Source organism: Phoenix dactylifera, chromosome 7, assembly GCF_051530095.1.
Source record: "Phoenix dactylifera cultivar Ajwa chromosome 7, Ajwa_hap1_PhDact_Kaust_v1.1, whole genome shotgun sequence".
In the NCBI taxonomy this organism is placed as follows: Eukaryota; Viridiplantae; Streptophyta; class Magnoliopsida; order Arecales; family Arecaceae; genus Phoenix; species Phoenix dactylifera.
In genome coordinates, this window is record NC_143196.1 from 35,540,416 (window position 1) to 35,560,232 (window position 19,817).

Genomic DNA, 19,817 nt, shown 5'->3' on the forward strand with positions numbered 1-19,817 from the left:
ACTGTAACGACACTTAACAGGACTCAAATTTCAAGCTGCAGACTTGCGCGATTGCTTGAGTGATCGAATGCAGTTCAACAGACTGGCAGACGCATACTCTTCTACGCCCTGCAACGCATGCATCTGACATTCAAAAAGTTGCCCACCCATTGCTGCGCCTCGGTGACAGCGGTGCGGCATTGCATTTGAATGGTCTGGCTTAGCGACTTCTTCCAGTGGAGACAAATTATCTAAGAGATAAGGGGGAAAAAAAAGAGGAGAGAGAACCGGCTTTCAGGGATTGAAGGTTAGCAGAAATTTAGTAGCAGATTCTGGAAGGCAAATAAGCTCAGACAGTGAATTTCCCAAAGGATAGGCTCATGGGAATGGTTTCGCACCCTAGCCCGCTTGTACTCCCAAGGATCAGGACTCGCTGAGGTATGACAATAACTGACGTTTCTAAACCCAACTAGGAATCTATTACAAGAGTAACATCTGTTCAAAGCAACAGTTGCGCTGTCTAATTGGGGTATTAGATGCTTCAAAAAGATATTGCCTGCCGTACAAACAAATACATGGAGAAGAAATCATTATTTATCATTTACAAATTCTGTAGTCGTCCTCCTGAATGGAAGCCTGAAGCAACCCATTCGTGTTGATACCGGACTCTAAATCAATTTACAGGTGCAGACTGCCAAAACAAAGAAGAAACTTATTTTTTTAAAAAAATAACATATTAATGCATTTTCTTAACTGAGTCCGAAATTATCCAAACAAGACTAGCAACGCTCGAATTCAAAATAGCAAATATCGAATAAACTAAGCCTTCACCAGTGAATTCATACGAATTGGTATAACATTAAATAATCAGCATCGAGATGATGCTGTTTCTTACCATGTTAAGAAGCCTGGGGGCAGCAGGGCGTGTGAACTTCCTCGCGAAGAGGAAACATGGTGCCGGCTTCCCTTTGCTTCTACACCATTCCCTCCTGTATTCAGTCTCGTAGTACACATTATCTATGTTCTAATCATAACAAGGACAGTCATCAGTAAAGCTGAATAAATTCTTGAACAGTTTGAATTGCATATGTCACAAATACCACAATCTTATAAATGACACTCAGCATCAAAAGCAACCAGTTTGCAGCTAATTTTTGCGCATGCCATGATTTACCAGGTCCATAGCGTCCATAAATCTTTTGATAGTTTACGATAGGTATGCAGAGATCAATTGAATTTTTAACCCATTTAATTTCCAGCAATCATACCATCTACGTGATCATCATGACAAATAATTATCTATATAAATATTTTTTTAAAATGCTCCAGAAATTCAGTCGACATTTCAAATATAATGTTAAACAAACACCCTGCTAAAATAGCAAATTTAAATGGAACACTCACCCTTCCTTCCATATGTCATCAACAATTGCTCATTATTATCATTTTTTTTCAATTTATATTGTGAAAGTCATATTTCCTTTGCTGACGTACATTATTCACTCTTGCTTATGTACCTTTCTAGACAAGATTATTCATATGATGATTCATCATAGAAACCTTGACTCATTTGCAGCTTCTTCATGAAAGCACCAGAACAAGAATAGTGAGTTGAGATGTCCAAAATCATTGATGAAACTAATTTTACCAGGTATGGCCAGATTAGGCCAACTTACCAAACTGCTTAAATATGTTAACCACGTTAACATACCATCCAAGGTAGAGATAGAAACAGAAAGATCACAGACGAAATTTTGGTATGGCAGAATTACTTCATAGTTCATACCTTTATAGATTTAATAAGCATGGGAGTAACATCTGAAAGCTTGTACGTCACAGGATGCCACCCACGCCTTTCACGATCTTTGGAAGATAAAAGATCCCATGAAGTATGTGTCAGAGCTCTCCGAGTGATTTCCCCTTCAAGACCTTTTTGCTGGATATGAAACCAAAAAGGTTTTCAATGATTCTTTTCATTAAGCAGCTGCACGGCCACATAATACAAAAATTGCACCTTTTGAATTTCTTCCAATATTTGGTAACTTAAAAAGATCATTCCATGGCTACTTTGTAGAGCACCTCAGAAACTAATACATTTTTTGTTGGTTAGTTTAGTCTGTGTATCAAAATGTGAGATAGTATCTCTCTTCCTTAAAAGGAATGAATGAACTACAGTATTTGACTCATTATCGTGATTTTTGGACCATTGTGCAGGAGGAGCATGCCTATTCTGTACTTTTAGTTATGCTTTTTGAAACTTGAGGAACCTATTAAAGAAAAGGAAACCTTTTGTTGCTCTTCAAGAAAATGAAATAAGCTCTTTAACTTGTACAAAATGGTAAGATGGTCCCAAAGATTATGATGAGATTTCAAACTATTGTGCAGTGTGTGCGGAAGTTTCACTTTAAGCATGCTTCACTATTTTCAAGGCTAATAAAAAAAATCCCCTTTCTAACAGTAAACTATGGCATATATTATCTCAGCATGTTGGCACAACTCCATTCAATCAATGTAAAATAGCTTTGAATAATATAATTCACATAATGATGCCAAAGAAACATACTGCAACCAATGTTTGAAGATAATGCTCATCTGGTATGCAGTTGTGTTCCTTGGAAGCATCTGAAGGCTGCACAAGGAAGGGAATTGTAAGGATCTACATAAGAACATCATCAAATGGACAAGAAATATTGCACAGAAAACTGCTTTAATTGAATCATTATAAGATATATTTAACCAGGGAAAGCAATTAGAACTAATAAATCGCATCTCGAATGTATGCCTAAGTCAGATTTTTATATTAAGAGCTGGATGTTAAAACCTGTATTCTACACTACTGCATCTTGTAAAAAAAAATCAACAGATTCTACGTCTTTGCCAGTACTTGAAATACAATTACTCATTGTAAAAGAATGGATCAATCAATCAAGCTCTTATGCACAAATTCGGTTGCCTAGCCTTCTTGCAGTTGATCGACCACATATGTATAAGCCTCTTTACTGCATCTATTTAGCAAAATCCAATGCTTAATTGTACAAATATGTTTTCCTACCTCTTGGTTACTGACATTAAAATCCCACTTGTGACAGAGAGAAGGTCAAGCATAGAGGAACCGATTTAATTATCCTGCTTCCAACATATTCTTAGGTACAGAATGAATCATAAACAAAGTTGTTCCAAATTCAAAAGAAAGTCCATTTAATAAGGTAGCTTACCCATCAACATCCATAATCTTATAGGCCATTCTTCCAACAAATCTAATGCTTATTCTTTCTCACTACAGGAAATGAGCGTATGTATAATATAATTGCATATATCAGTAATCAAATGACTGATTCAGCCTACCTCATCATGTCTGTTTTGTTTTTTCACTCAGAAAGCCTAAACACACTCTGTTTGTCATTTTATAAAGTGATTAAACTATGTTGCCAATGATATGATGTCAAGAAGACAGTTTAATTTATTTTATTTCAACAGTAACATAAAATGGGAGTTTTGTATTTTCAGAGACCACCTTGGGCACTTAACAACACCAGTCTTTGATGTTACAGATTAATTTTCCTTCCCCCTCTAGATATGTGGATTTCAAGTGGAAAAGGTTTGTTCTCTAGAGCTTTGCAAACATGTCTTCTCTTGATGGCCATAGAAACATGGCATACATCTCTAGGACACTATTGGAGATGAGTCTGGTGTTCATAGTTCTCAAATTAAATTAGGCACTCTAATCTCACATAATATCTATTCTTACATAACATTATAAATGGTGAAAGTATGTGAAACAATTACTTACAAGAGGATGATCCCGCCAAAATTCCGGTAATGACCTCCTCTGAAATCATTCAAAAGCGACACATCAGAATTATAGACAAAACTATATATTAAACTCTAGAATACAGGACATAACAAAACCAGCACATCACATCAAAACAACTATCAAGCCTTGTCCCAAGTACAGAGGTGTGGCTTTATTAATCCTTATTCACCGATCCTTTTTTTTATTAGGGGTTTCATCAATGTTGCTACAAGCTTTTCCAGAAGTTTTGTCACAGATAGCAAATGAATATGATCAACATCACACTTCATGGTGCGATCTTTCTGTCAATCACTCTTCATATAGAAGGTCAGGCACCTGTGCCTTTGTGTTTTCAGCTAACAAATAAAGTTTGTAATGTTAAAACGTGACATAAGAAAGGCACAAGTTATATCCCTTAGAAAACTGGGTTCAACACAGACCCAGAATGAACTAGTTGTTTATATAATAGGTAATCAAGGTTGGATTCTCTCCTAGCTGACAAACTGACTTGCTTAAAAGTATCATCTCAAATAGTCAGAGCTTTTGGTTAAGGCAATAGTTATGTTATACTAGTGTCACAGTAGCAGCCTAGCAGATTGAAATAGCATTACAGTCTAGAGCCTCCGAAAGCATAATGACTCTTTCAGGAGGGGACATAATCCATGAGTTCTGACGCAAAGCACAAGATAGGCCAAGACTCAACCTATTGACCAACAACAGCCCCTAATATAAAAAACCAATAAATTCTTCACTTTCAAAGGCTGCCTCCAACTTACCCTGCAATGCTTTTGAAATTCAGGGAATACGGTATCATCATTCACCATTATCACAGCATGCTTTCTAATTAAAACAGCCCACTAGAAGAACATCCAGCAAAACAAATGGTTAGAACAAATATGTTATTATAGTACATTGTCGAAGAAAGAAGTATCTCAACATGATATTTTCATGATATTTACATTTAAAAAACAATGAAAACTAGTACCTGAGATCCTTTCCTCCAATTATGTACTGGAATAACTGGATACATTTTTGGATTATAACGACCCTCTTTTGTGTCCGCAAAACTGCTTCCAGCATTATATGACCAGATGCTATTAGAACCTAACGGCCATTATGCAGACATCCAGAGATTTCATATTGCATCTTAGAATGATATGATTTAGGAAGAGAGAAATAGTGAAACCTTCATAACATGCATAGACATGAGACAATGTGCATAACACATTCCCGATACATTCACCTAGGAAACCCACAGAATTAAGCCATACCGCTTTTTGTTAATATTACTAAATTCTTTTTTTTTTGGTACATATACTAAATTCTTTTGAATGTTACAACACCACAACTCCTAAAAGTGCATCTAGATCAGTGTCCCACAAAATGAAGTAACAGAACATTTGACTCTTACCTGTGGAATTCTTCAAGTCTAGGCTCATATCCTATATTTAATAAGAGACACTTATCTTTTCACATGTAAACTTAACTGAATTAAAGATACAGTGCAAGCTTGGAATCTACAACGCTGAGTAGTACGGTATAACAAACACCAAAATATGTTCTGCATTTCACTGATGTTCTGACAAGTAGAAGAATACATTGATTGGTAGTAAGAAACAAGAACAAGGCGCATTGGAGGAGATTTGAACACCAAAATACAATAAAGTCCCCACATAACCCCCCGCCACACCCATAATTTTGGGGGAAAAAAAAGAACAGAAGGGGAAAAAAAATCCATACCAGTCACCACCAGTCAATGTTGAATAAACTAGAATATTCAACAATTTCTCTTTAAAATCCAGTTTCAATTATTATCTTGATAAGAATAAGTCGCGCCAACCTGGAGGCCCAACTGTCAAAATCCTTGCCTTTTCTTATTGCCATGGGATAATATATTTCATGTAATAACACAAGAAGAAAACCAACTTTAGCTAAAAGTGAGGCAAATATATCAATGAATGTATTGTCATACTACTAATCAGATTTTTAGAAAAGACAAGCACTAGCATACATTAAAGGGATGAGCTATCACATACTCAGCAAGATGCAAAGGAATGACAACCCGCACTATGATGCAATCAAATAATTTTAGCTAAAAAAGGTGCCCTCTGTTATTTCATTATTTGTGAAACTTTATGATACCAAGATAACAAACAAGCCTCCTTCATTTTGTTATCATAATGGTTGAAGTTTCTGGAAAAGAAATCTCCCATTAATATTAAGAAGAGTCGTTGTTTGTAGAATCAAGAGCAAAATGGATTCATTCCTGCCACAAACCACAGGAAGAGAAGAATGCCTCATGCGCATGCTCCAATTGAAGGATGATTCCAAAAGCTGCCAACTCATATGTGAGTGTGAGAAAGCCAGATTTAATAAAACATGCTGCAAAACCTATGAAAACTGGTCGCAAGGATAGAGATGCAACTTCATAGTCATGCAATTTAAGCTCATCCAACCCAAGAATGAACCAAATTTTCCTGTTGACTTAGAAAGACACTCGAGAATTAAGAAGGCAAGTTCCCAGACATGGATATTCATCTCCAAGACAAAAGGTACTAAGCCAGAGAACTACATTATAAGCCACAACCATACCATAACCATCAAACCTTGTTCCAACTATTTGATATCAGCTTTACAATCCTCATCCACGAAGAACTAAATTTTCAATTTTTTAAAAAAAGAACAGCTAAAACTCATTTCTGAATTCTGATAATGTCCTCAGTATGAGCACGCTCCAAAATTCCAGTTCCATATGTGTTTGCACCAACAATGCACTGTTGCCCAAATTTCTGAGATATAGTTATATGTGGCTTTGCTGGCCTCTTTACTAATTGAGCGATATAACATCACGTTACTATGCAAGAGTAATGAATATCCTACCTAATCAGAAATTAAGGACAAAGGATATGAAGAGTTCATCCACACATAAACAAAATCAAAATCAGCAGACTCACCTGTCTATAAAGCTAGTTGATGTAGACATTATATAGTCATATGTATGGCTGAAATTGTATAGGGGTATGCAGCTGTCAGAAATAAAAATATAATCTGGACGTTAGCTGTACCATAAATTTGCAAGTCTAAAGTAGCCATTTCATTAACAGAAAGTGATGAGATCAGCAAACAAATCCTCACTTAATCTTATTGAAGTATGATATATTTTCTTCTTGATAATATTAACCAATTTTGGGTTTGTTAAGTTGCATACATGAAATTTCCGATGCCAAATTGCACAAACCATGATATATTTCAGAACACAAGCACATAATACATCAGGACTGTGCAGCTCTTAACTGCCATATTGCCCAACACCTTCATGTGATGACTTGAGATGGTATCTTAATAAAGATTAACAAACATGAGCTATAAATACAAATATGATTCAGCTGCAGCGGTCATGACTTCATTGAAGGGTACCCAAAAAATCTATGCACAAATATCTTCACATTTTCATGCATCAACTAAATATGGGAACTTCATAAAAATTGACTAACAGGAGCATGCATATACAATTCAGCTGCATAATTCATAGCCTACTCTACAAATCTACTCAACACTATTTTCAAATTTCATGCACTGACGGTGGGATCTTCATAAAAGATTGACTAACCTGAATACTTTTAACTACCCATTTATACCATCTATATAGAAATTAGGCAGGTTTTGATATCAAATTATATTTTGCTTTAGAAAAACAATATGTTGCCCCCTCATGACTAGAATCTTGCCTAGGTATTATTTCGAAGTACATGTACTATAGAAATTCTATCCAAGTTTTTCTACTGTGGATACACTAGATAAAAATTAAGACTATGGAATTATCTATACTATATTAAACAGCTTTTATTTTGTGGGGTGGGGGAGGGGGTCTGCAAATTTGCCCTAATATTCTAACGTGCTATCAAAGATATATTATTTGATAACAGCATGGGTAAATTTGGAAAGAAGATCTACTACCACTCAATCCCATTTCTCTTTCTCTCTCTACCACAACCTCATCTGAGATTCGATCCACTCTCTACCTCTTTCACTCTCCACAATTTCATTAAGGAGAAGAAACTAAAATTTAGGACTCTCTTCCCCCTCACCATAATCACAATTCCCTCATCCAAATTAAGCTGCTTCTCTCTCCCCAAGAAAAAAAGAAAAAGAAAAAGAAAAAAAACTACACATGTTGACTTCCCCATTCCTGTTTTTGCCATCTACTGTCCCACAGTTTCTTCATTAATTTTCTCTCCCAATCTTTCCTGTTTAGGGTAGCTTAATTATATTTGGTTAATAATGCATAAATAGAAATTGGAACCACTAATGAAAGAGGAAGAGAGCAAGTGTAATACTTATGGAGAAATAGAGGACTTTGCTCAAGGCAATATCTCCTATATATTTTCTTGATTTTCATGGTTTTCAACTTCCTTCTAATTTTGTCAAATCTATCACTCATTCTATTTATAATAGATATTTAATTTTTCTATATATTGATCTTTCAAATAATCATTTTAATTAAATGAGGCATGAAATGAAGAATTACATAGGAAAAATTAGTACCTTCTCTGCATCCATTACAAAACAATAAGTCAACTAGTGTAGTCTAGAACGTCTGTGAGATGCTTTTGACTGTCTCCTTTATGGGACGAATATGGCTCAATTGAGCAACAAGTTGTAGAATTGCAACTCGATTAAGTATAGTGAAACCTTGTGGAGAGGATAATATCTATATATCTTGATATGTGTATATCTTTGAATAGGTTTCTATTATATTTCTATGATCTTGTACAATTTCAACGTTCTCATTTAATTTTGTGCTTTATACAAAACGCGCACCAGATGTGACAGTGCACAAATAGGAAAGAAGAACAAAATTCCCAACAAGTTGTTTGGTGTTCTATTGCAATAAGCAAAATTTTCAGTTGAGTATAAAATTTCCAACTACACACCGCTGCAGTAAGTAAGTGTATCGGTGCAGCTTTTTTGTTCAAAAAAAAGAATAAAGAAAATCTCCCAGACCACTGCAGTAAATAAGTGTGTCAATGCAACTGTTTTTGTCAAAAAAAGAAATTTTTTTTAAAAAAAACTCCCATAAGAAGAGGGTCAGAGTAACCAACACGAAGTCTTTTGCTAGCATCTATCCAAGCTAGAAGGACAAGATAATCTCAGTGATGATAACATAATTTTTGGAGTTGCTATCAACTTCTTCATCACAGTAGAACAGAAAGCTAATGCTCTTCCATGAGCACTCTATGTGCATACCACATTATAGCGACATAGCACCACCGGAACAGTTATTGCTACCCAAACAACCACTCTAACTAGAAGGTATATTTATTTTGCTTCAACTGGAGACTATATGTGGGTTTTCACTCAATTATGAATAATACTGATCCCTCCAAAAGAAAAAAAGGAAAAAAAGTTGACACTGGAATGGACATAATCTTGCCATTTGCATCCATTATAAACACAAAAAGGGAACATTAAAGAGAACCAGGAATCGTCACAAGCAAAAATGATCTTGCACAATGCAAATTGCACCTGTCAGAAAGGAAAACAAATCTCTTATTAAAAGAATCCTTGAGTGCATTTCTAAGCAAAATACGCTCTGCTTGGATCATGCTTGCTTCTCCCCAATCTACCTGAAACAAAAGCACCAAGCAAGAATTAATAATAAAAGCATAATACAGGAAAAAGTAACTTTCAACGAAGCATGACAAATCACTTCAACTTGACACAATGTTTATACTTAATGGTTATGGTTATATTAAAATGGGCTACCAAGATTTGCACCATCCATTAGAAAAACAAAGGGGTTCTAGCCTACTCTCTTTAATTTGGTTGACTTAATCTCTCCTTGAAAATCATAATAATTTTTTCACTTTACCCAATTCAGTTTGTTCCTACTCTTTGCTCTGCTTTTAGTTATGCAATGATATGTAGCATTCCATGCAGGAAAAAAGGGTCCAAGCATGCTCGCAGTTCACTTTCTCCTTTTTTCCCCTTTTTTTGGGAGAACGAGTTAGGATGAATGTAATAAGCCTGAAAAAAGAACAAGAGAACAAAAAGAATTAAGGACAAAATCCTAGTAACAAGAAACTTTGGTGACCTTTTCTTGGGGAGGAAGAGTCAGGATGAATCTAACCTCCTTCCTTAAAAACTAAAGATAGAAAAGGCATAAGCAGCAAAAAGACAAAGAATGGAAAACAGAAAAGGGCAAATTTGTAATAAGAAGAAAGTTTGCTCATTAAATGTTATCCTTTTTACAACAACACAAAACATAGAGATTACTGTCACCAAATTTTTATCTTCTTGACTGCATAAAGAAAGGTGGTGTTTGTGGACATTTTCTTCATCTTGACAGATTGATACGCTAGACCTCACTTGATCCTTCACGATGATGAGAAAAGCTAATACATCAAATCATTTGAAACTATAACAGTGAAATATTCACTTCAAACAAGCAAGGATTCCAGGGACTGTTCTCATTATCCTGAGCTGAACTCCAAAGATATTCTCAAGAAAAGTATTTGCACGTTGCAAGCATGTATTGTTATTGTTACAACCAAAGTTAGCTTGTAAATTGTAATGTCATTAAAACCAAGGTTAGCTTCCCATGCCCAAAAATAAGTCACAATGGCAATATATCAAAATAAAGTTGCAGGTGCCAATAAAATAAGGTTCAATAAGCGTAGGCTAGTGTAGCCTCTATTCCCAATAGAAATAATGGACACCAAATTCCACACCCGAAGAAGAAATTGCTAACCTGTATACTGTTGTTGACCTGACGGCCGTAAAAAAATGCAGATTGTGTTGTCGCCTTATTGAAGAGAAAGCCAGGCCTAGAATGAACATAGATCGAGAATCTACCCTCCTTCTCGCCCTACAAGAAATCAAAAAAAAAAAAAAAGCTTCTTGAACAATTCAAGAAGACACACAAACACTAAACCTTCTAATTCAATCAATGCATTAAAATTGAAGGAAGAAAAAAAAACAACCTGGAAGAAGGCATCCCAAACCATGTCCAAGGGAAGCCGATTCCTTGCTATAAATAGAAACGCGATCTTGGGCTTCTGGACCGGCGGCGGAGATGCCCCTGTACTCAACTTCATAACTAGGCTGTACCGCCCCTGCATCACCACCAGGCTCGCGACGGAGAAGCACAGAAGAAGAATCACTATAAACTGCGTGCTCCATCGGACCGGGTAACTCCTCCGCTTCATCCCACTCGCTTCTTTTCCCAAAATCACGAGATTCTAATGCTAGCGAACTCCATGACGCGCCCTAATTTCTCCACCTCTTGAAAGACTTACTAGTTCATCCGAACCAAGAAATATGGTAGAACCTCATCCTTTTTTATTTTTTTTCCACAAGAAGCGAAAAAAAAAAACTACAATGAATACCGGCAGCTTACCATATTTCATTATTTATTTCTCCGATTCCGATCGATTTCTTGAATTCATGAAGAACCCTGGAACCAAATTACTATGGCTCTGGGTTGTCCACTTGTCGGCCCAGATCTAGAAAGAAGCACCTTCTTAACGCAATATGACCTAATCCTTTCGGCAAAGGAAAAAGAGAAAAAGGAACACGATCCGTGATCTGCCACGGAAGCTGAAATCAAGATCGAAGGAAGCGAAGAGGACCTCGGGAAGAAAGGACTCGAAGACGAGCTCCGATCGTTAAAAAATAAACTCGTGGAAATCCGGTACAGAGCCGTTGATACCAAATCCAACCGACGATCTCTTCTTTGGGGACCCGTTCGACCCGGTTATCATTCACGGAGACCGGGCTTCGAAAGTAGGGCTTGCTTGACCATAATTCACGCAATCATGGCATTCGGTTCAAAATCATTCCATCCAACGGCTGTGAGCAAAACAAGATGCCAGATCGTTGGAAGTCAGTTGTCGACGTTAGAATGGGTTGCCTGTAAATGTTTGCTCTTTTGGTCCCATCAGCAAATCTACTAATCTAGCCAGGAGGAGGGACCCCGTGAGAAATTTTAACGTCTTTTTTATGTCCCCATGACTCTATCTACATTTAAAAAAAAAAAAAAAACAAACTTTAGTATACTCCCCATAGACTTAGAATATATTTATCCATACAAGATGTTTTGGTTAGGGTGTCCACAAGTTGCCCGGCCACCTCACATGCTTCCTTACATAAAGTTCATGAAGCTCATGGCATAACGATTTTACGACCACAAAGCAGCAGAAACTTTGCTTTCCAACTTGCTAAATGATTTAATCCTGAGGAACCACGTGAGTAGAGGAACAAAGGCCCTGCCTTTGATAAATTCGTAATTGCAGCTAAATCCACATACATATATATACATATATGTATATATAGCATTAATTAGTTATTTGGAAAATTTAAAAGAAAAAAAAGAAATCATGGAGCCAGCCTAGATTCAATGAAGGCAAACCTTAAGACGTGGAGCTTGATCGAGATAGAAGGTGAAATGCCAATTCCTTGGTTTGCAGACCATCTGATATGGCACTGGCAACCACGAGCAGAGGGAATTCGTGTGGTCCAGAAGGCTGGTGGGTGGGTAGTTGGCATGTCATTTTTGGCTGCTGCTTTACTGTTTTGGTTGTGATGGTTGGCATGACATTGACTCATGGCCTTCCCAGTTCCGAATCTGGATTGCGTGGGTGCAAGGGTTTGTGGAGAGCTCTTTGTTTGGGCCACCACCTAGTCTCGCCCGCTTTTCCGATTTGAGTCCGGATTTCGGTGCTTGCCTCGATTCCTGAAGGTTGATTTGGTCCATACAATGATCCAAATGAGATAATTGGTGTCTTGCACGTGTTCAGAGAGGGAGCGCGAGTCTTTTAAGTTCTGCTATGGCGTGTTACTCTTACATTGGTTATGCATCCACAAAAGATTGGATATATACATAACGCCAGAGAACTTAATTAATAATTTCTAACTAATTTCTCGGTGAGATCTTAAGTTATTATAGATGAGATCCAAGCTAACTTAGTCTAGGCACCATCGACTCATTTAGACTATGAGACGTTGAAAACACGGATATTTTGGAGGCCGACATCATGGTGTTGAGAGGGCTGGGAAGAAAATTTAGAATTTTATCCTGAGCTGGCCATGGTGTTGAAAGCATTACAAAGTTGGTACTCTTCTTTCCTGCTCTCTCTATGCATTTATTTTTCCCACATGAAAACACCTCCCCTCCCTCCCTTTCTGATTCCCCCACACTTCATTTTCTTTTAACAGCTAGGACAAGTGAAGGTCCGATGGAGTGCCACTTTATATCAGTACAATAAGACTTTGTTTGGGGGAGCTATTAATAGTAGAGCTTTTGGAAGTAGAGCTGTTAGAAGTAGAACTCTTTGAAGGAGAGCGTTTATAAAAAGCTGTTTGCTGTTTGGTAACTACATTTCTAAAATGCTGTGGCACTTTAACATGTGTTTGGTAAACAAACTGAGAAAGTATTTTTGTATGACAAAATGACCATAAAGGACATTACCAGTATTATATAACAGAGCATAATAAAATATAATATGTATACATAAATATATGATATAGTATAATATTAATGTTATGTAATATAATATTATTATAATATAGTAATATAACATTATATATTATAGAATAATAATTTAATATAATATTTAAATTATTTAAATAACATATCAATGTATTATGATAAAATGTAATATAATATTATATTTATAGTATAATACAATAATAAATATATAAAATATTATAATTATTAGTGTAAATTAATTTTTTATCCTTCTAATGACGATTTATCTCTCTAACAAATAGAGAGAAAGGAAGAAGAAGATTGAGAGGGAAAGGGAGAAAGGAAGAGGCGGGATAAGGGTTTTGGGGGAAAAAGGGTGATTTAAATGGGGGTATTTTGGTCCAAAAAACAGCTTCCCGATAAAGCTGAAAACAACATTTTCGGAAAGCTCCAAATTGAAGCTTCTCCCTAAAAGCTGTTTTCCGCTCCCCGCAAAAACTGAAACAGTTTTCCGAAAATTTTACTAAACACCATTTTTTATCTAAAAGTACTTTTGGAGGGCCAGAAAGTGCTTTTTGGCCCTCCAAAAGCTCCCCCAAACAGGGCCTAAACTTTACTAGCAGAATTACTAATTCAGTAGACACTCTAGGTGTTCAACTTTAATCTTCCATGAAAAGTTTCCTTTGGGGACAAAAGAATTCCTGTCTATTGGTATAAACATTTTTTCAGTGGAACCTTAATCACGAGAGAGGAGATAAAGTATGCTTGATAATTATTTTTTTAACTCTTGCCCTACAATATTTTATTGATTTAAGTTGGATCCTATGATTTCTTTCTTTGCCTATTAGATATTATTATTATTATTATTTAGATTTTAGAATAAAAATTTATTGAGGACTCGTGCGGACTTGTATTCAGTTTTACATTAGTTATATGCTGGGTAGATCTTACGTATTTATACAAAATCAAGAAATGTAAATAATACCTTCCAACTAATTTTTTTGAATAAAGTTTTAAATTGTGACAAAAAGTATCAAAGCGGTTCTTACTTTTGGCTATATGAACTAGGGAACACTGCAACATAGATCTATTTGGATTGACCATGAGTTGATTGTGGTATTTATGATTGGATTTGTAATACTATGATTAGGATTGAATGGTTTTGGACCTTTAGCCTGTCAAAGATGCCATAGCTTAAATGAGAAAAGTATACGAGGATCCTATGCAAGTATATATTTAGTTCTATATCAGCTATGTATTAGGCAGATCTTGAATATTTATATAGATTCAAGAAATCCAACTAATACCTTTTAGTTAGCCTTTTTGAGTGGAGTATTAAGTTGCGACAAAATTATACAAGAATATTTTATTTTTTTATAATAGTTGGGGATCCTTTGAGCCATGGATTGATCAGAGAGGTCTAGGCCTCATCATAGACAATCCATGTATCACACAACAATCTGTGATCGAGGAAGATTTTGAATGCACGCATCCAATCATGCTGTTCATGACTCCATCATGACCATTATACAATATACTAATTGTCTATGATTGGGGATTGACACTCTCTAATTCAATCATGAAAGGGAGAGCTTATGTACTCCAAATTTAGACCATCTTCGTGGTAGCAAACTTTGTCGCTTAAAAAAAAAAATAAGTAAAAATTAGTATGAATGTTTATTTGGAAATGCAAAAAATTGATATTTTTTGACCGTCATTTAATAATTAATCCTTACACAATTAAGCTATTTTGTATAGCCTTTAATCATAATTAATCTGATCATCATATATTAATATATGCCTAATTCCATACATAATATCCATATATCCATATATCATATATATATATATATATATATATATATATATATATATATATATATATATATATATATATATATGTATGTATGTATATATATGGTCAACATAAAATAGTTGTCAAATCCAAGGCCAACCATAAAAATGCCAACTCAACAAGCTCTGAACATCATTTATCTAAAAGAAACAAAGTCGGAAAACCAAACATTTGTTTCATTCTGAGTTCAACTAAGTACAAACGGAGGAAAGCCTTTTTAATCTACGCACTCCAGCTATTTTTATAGCAACACCCTTCAACAATGATTTAGGAGCAATGTAGGTATTTAAAAAGCTAATATCTCTCACTTTTTTCCTTTTTTAATTCATAATGAACTATTTCATCCTGCAAAGTTTGTTAGCGACTTGTTATGGCTTAACTTATTCTGCGACCAAATATGAAATAAATGGCTCATTCCAAGAACCAGATCTCACAAAACAATTGAAAATATAATTGTAGGTTCCAGGGAAATTGGATCCTATCCGGTTCAACCACGAACCGAACTTCGGTTATGATTATGAGCCATGCGCCGGAACTTGGGCTCACAAAAATAAATCACGTGTTCCACTCGGGCCAAGACCCCGATTCATGTGAACTCGGCGGGCGCTGCCGACCTAGTTTAATCCCAAATTAATAGCTTTTTAGGGTTCCGGCTCTCACGCTGCGGTGAAGCCTGACAGCCGGGAAGAAATGAATTCGCTTCGGAGGGTCCTTCCTCTCGCCCACCAAAACCCTAATCTCTGGACGGGGATCAGAGCCTTCTCCTCCTCCGATTCCTCTTCCCTGAGGAAATCCGTCGCCTCCCTCCTCGACTCCCTCTCTCTCAAGCAAGGTAATCCGAATCCCTAACCCTAAGCGAGTCGAATTCCGATCTTTCACTGTTGGATCTTGTGCATTTATTCGTTCCCTCCTCCCCTTTTTTGTTTCTTGCTATGAATTCGATGTACGCTCAGATCTTTCAAGCCACTCTCTCTAGCGTTTCCTTTTCTTTCTCCTAGCTCAATTCTTTTTCGGTACTTCTGGGTATCTCCGTCATAGTCTGTCTGCTAAATATATGATCTTGATCGCGTTTCGATCGATGGCCTTTTGAAAGCTCAGAAACGTACTTCGTGGATTGCTTACCGATGTTAGCTATGGATTGCACCAGACGGCGAATGACAACCCTTTTCCTGGATAGATTGAAATGCTCCGTGTTAGCTTACTGCATTTCTCATCGTGCAACTTGGTTCTTAACGCTACTGGATTCTCTCGTCCTTTCGGAAGAATGAGTTGTCATCAAATGGCCCATTGTTTAGACTATTGGGAATCCACAGTTTTAACGTTTTGGGTAGTCTTGAACTAGTAGCATAATGGAAAGCGTTGTGAGCTCGCAGAGTGTAAAAGAGACATAAAAAAGATGGACATGAAGAAGAAAATGATCGTATAGAAATCGGACTGATTTCATGGTAACTCTGTGTTTTATTTAGAGGCAAATCTGTGAATTTCTGTTTCCTTCGTTTGGCCAGTCAGACTCTTATGATGCATGTTGGAATTTCATTCCTTAAATGTGAACAATTTTATTTCTGAATTTCAAGTTGATGCTCTAAGCCTAAGCAGCCTTTTGAGGTGATTTGTAGCTGCTTATGCTTTGATTTATATGATTTTGCTGGAAAGGTCAAACATTGGTCCAGAATTGTGGGGACAGTGATGTTGGGAAGATTGTAATTGAGTTGGCAAAGGAACGCAAGCTTCAGACTATCAGCATAATTGATGATAGGCCTGGGACTCCTGAAACGATTGAAGAGCTCAAGGCCCTTGGCGGGGATTTAGTTGTTCCAGAAAGCTATACAAAAACATGGTAAGTTTATCATCCCTCTTTCTTTATATAACTGTAGGAAACTAAAACCAGCTTTCACAAATCTTCTCTGCATGCATCAGTGGAGTAGCTGCAACATTTGGAAATGGAATTCTGAACTATTAGTACTGGGAAAAACTACTGATATCTAGTCACTTCATTGAGAAACACCTGATAGAGATGGTTTTGGCAATTTCCTGAACGGGAGCGACAAGGATATCTGCTACATAAATATAACAAAAGAACAAAATAACTGCAAAACATGGTGGGAACTTAGATCCTTTCGAGGATCATGAGGTCACTGCTTTCTCTCTTAGAAAAGTCGAAGGAATTTTCTTGCTGTTTATCTGCCCTTTAAGGTATCTGGAGGTGTCCATTGTCCACAGTTTTCTCTTTGTAATATCCACTTGCTTATTATACTTTACATATTTGCTTCATTTTTTGGGTGATATCACTTCATGAATTCCCCCTATCTCATATGCAATGGCTTTGATTATTACATGTCTTGTGGTTTTTTCTCTTGATGTAAGTTCATGACGTACAATAAAGACGTTGAAGGAACCTGTGAGAAACTTAACTGAAAGCACAACCAACTATAGGCATAACAAGTAAACATAAACCTATATATGTAAGATTTGCTTGTCTAGCTATTTTGCTTTGTTCCTTTCAAGGGTTAGACCATGGCCATAAAAGAGAACAGAAAGCAAGGTTTTGTGAATTAGAAAATGACTTGGTAATCTATCTAACGTTCCATGTTTCCATTTTATTTGCTTCAGTGAAGTTAATGATTTGTTGAAATGGCTTTTTTTATTTTTTTTGTATTTTGATATTACATCAAATAATGTCAGAAAAATATATAACTAAGGTGAAAATATCATAATGATATTACTGACAGTTTTTTTTTTTTTGGCAAAAGCTCACTCATATTTATGAGATTGCCATTAAGAATGGTCTTCTAGATTCCATAGGTCTGTTAGTTTACACAACTATTTTGACCCTGCTTGAATTCAGGGTCTCAGACTTATTATTTGTCTTCAAAGTTGTGCACTTCCAGAAAAAAAAATGAAGGAATAAAATTATTCACGGAGCCCGTAATCCAAAAAGATTGTCTAGGGTAATGACCGGGTAGAAGAATTTTAAGGAAAAAAGTGATTCTCCAGGGTTTCCACGGAGTCCCTAATCCACAAAAAAAAAGGGATGTCCGATTCCATTCAAAAAGTGATTTTCCATATTCTGCTTTATTTGGGAATTCTATTATCTTAAGTCTCCTCATTCGGAATGGTTCTTCCTTCTCATTATAAAGTATTACCCAGTGCTTATCGTGTAACAGAATATCGCGTGGACTTTAAGTTATTCAGGTTTTTAAATTAGGTTTGTCATGGAGGCCTGATAAATGATGCTGCATATCTTCTATGATTATTATAGTTAAATAGATATGCATTTATAATAGGGTCTTTTTTCTGGCTTACTTATGCCCAAGAGGTTTGGATCATCTTGCTCTGTTAGAGAACTTACAAAGTGGAAATATTACCTTATCTATATTATTTTCTTTCCTCCTCGATATTGGTGGGTACAGTAATCAACTAATCTTGCTTCTATAGGCTTTTGGATGGCTAGTTTAATCATTATACTTTCCAATGATTGAAATGATTATGATTGTTGATGGTGTGAACCACCCTTTCTGCATATTTATAGGCTTCTATAGGCTTTTGGATGCCAAAAACACTGTTATGTATGCTGAAAGTACTCATCTCTCTCAACCCAGGTACATGAAGCGACTAGTGAGTGAAATGAGCCCTGCAGCAGGTATAAATTTCAGTGATGGTTACCAAGCCACTGCAGTCGGCAAGGCACTGGTGGATGGAGGAACTCTTGTTTCATACAGCAAAAAGCTGCCAAAGCATGTTGTTTATGATGGAGCAGCTCGCAGAGCAATTGAGTGGGACACATTTGCAAAGGAAAAGAAGCTTAAAGTGCTGAACTTGTAGGTCAGCCTCCATCGTTGGTCAATACCTCCATGTTTTATTTATTGCAATGCTGTGCGAATGCTAAACCGGGAGCTGCGTTTTTCTTTTTCTTTCATTTCGTTGCTCTGCTCTTTGTTCGCTTGAGCTGATGAGGCTTTTCGTTTGCTGCTTCCAATAAGAAGTAAAACTCATGGAAAACAAGTGAATTTTTATGGAAATTTATGCAATGAAGGAAAGAGCTGTTCTTAATTGTATGCACTGAAAGAAATAGCTTCTGTACTGATTCACATAAAAACTGCTCTCTATCCCTCTATACTCTGGTACGAACTGTTGTAGAAGGTAGTGTTAAGCTGTTGGCTGAAAGTCGGGCTAATTAACGTCTACTTCATGCTTTAGTGTGTGGATGCAAAGACCTGCCGGGTTCAATAGAAAACGGGACCAAAACCTGTGCTTGCGGTTGTGTGCTTTAGGGCCTGTGTAGCATGATTGTTGTTTCTGTGTTTTTATTGATGAAATACGACACAGGGGTTGACGCCGAAGATAGCATGCATTTCCAAAACTTGGGCCATTCCTTGCTTTTGCTTCCGCCCACTTTTTCGAAAGCAAGAAATATACAAACAATTTTGAAAAACATTAGGGTACTTGTAAACAAAGCGCAACTCTAAACACATCTCTGGGAATCAAACTTTCCAGTTAAATAATCGGATATCCTCGGCCCTATCGTAAAGCTCTTGGCGAGCATAACCTCCTAAATCTTGACCATTAGAGTCAGATCTGAAGATAAATCGAGTGTCTTATGAGGAGGCCGGCCAATTGGGCTGCATGGGAAACCCAGTAGCTACAACGATTGAAATTTGAGCTGCGCGAAATCCTGTAGTTTAAACAACGAAAAATATATTTAACGAAATATTAGTCATCAA

At 36.4% G+C, this 19,817-nt stretch overlaps 2 protein-coding genes across 3 annotated transcripts; one reads left to right on the plus strand and one right to left on the minus strand.

The window, feature by feature from the left end:
• Positions 1–418: 418 nt before the first annotated feature.
• Positions 419–11,887, minus strand: LOC103703791 (Core-2/I-branching beta-1,6-N-acetylglucosaminyltransferase family protein). 2 transcript variants are annotated; one of them, XM_008786777.6, is made up of 12 exons: positions 11,172–11,548; positions 10,756–11,069; positions 10,524–10,640; positions 9,299–9,399; positions 6,727–6,798; positions 4,758–4,839; positions 4,549–4,629; positions 3,770–3,808; positions 2,543–2,608; positions 1,766–1,915; positions 875–1,003; positions 419–670 (listed from the first exon to the last, which is right to left on the minus strand). In XM_008786777.6, the coding sequence occupies exons 2-12, from the start codon at positions 10,978–10,980 to the stop codon at positions 653–655; spliced, it is 1,080 nt and encodes a 359-aa protein (XP_008784999.1). In that variant the 5' UTR covers positions 10,981–11,069; positions 11,172–11,548; the 3' UTR covers positions 419–652. The 2 variants fall into 2 exon arrangements, with proteins under 2 accessions (XP_008784999.1, XP_038982941.1); XM_039127013.3 differs by having other exon boundaries at positions 10,756–11,887.
• A 3,835-nt stretch (positions 11,888–15,722) lies between these two features.
• On the plus strand, positions 15,723–19,146 carry LOC103703792 (uncharacterized). The gene is made up of 3 exons (XM_008786778.6): positions 15,723–15,928; positions 16,750–16,933; positions 18,696–19,146. The coding sequence occupies exons 1-3, from the start codon at positions 15,787–15,789 to the stop codon at positions 18,916–18,918; spliced, it is 549 nt and encodes a 182-aa protein (XP_008785000.1). The 5' UTR covers positions 15,723–15,786; the 3' UTR covers positions 18,919–19,146.
• The last annotated feature ends 671 nt before the right edge of the window (positions 19,147–19,817 follow it).

Coding starts and splice junctions, on each gene's coding strand:
- LOC103703792 (XM_008786778.6), top strand. CDS start 15,787: ATGAATTCGCTTCGGAGGGTCCTTCCTCTCGCCCACCAAAACCCTAAT. Junction 15,929..16,749: donor CTCCCTCTCTCTCAAGCAAG/GTAATCCGAATC, acceptor TTTGCTGGAAAG/GTCAAACATTGGTCCAGAAT. Junction 16,934..18,695: donor GAAAGCTATACAAAAACATG/GTAAGTTTATCA, acceptor CTCTCAACCCAG/GTACATGAAGCGACTAGTGA.
- LOC103703791 (XM_039127013.3), bottom strand. CDS start 10,980: ATGAAGCGGAGGAGTTACCCGGTCCGATGGAGCACGCAGTTTATAGTG. Junction 9,400..10,523: donor AGGTCAACAACAGTATACAG/GTTAGCAATTTC, acceptor CTTTTGTTTCAG/GTAGATTGGGGAGAAGCAAG. Junction 2,609..3,769: donor TTTGGCGGGATCATCCTCTT/GTAAGTAATTGT, acceptor TTCCTTGTGCAG/CCTTCAGATGCTTCCAAGGA.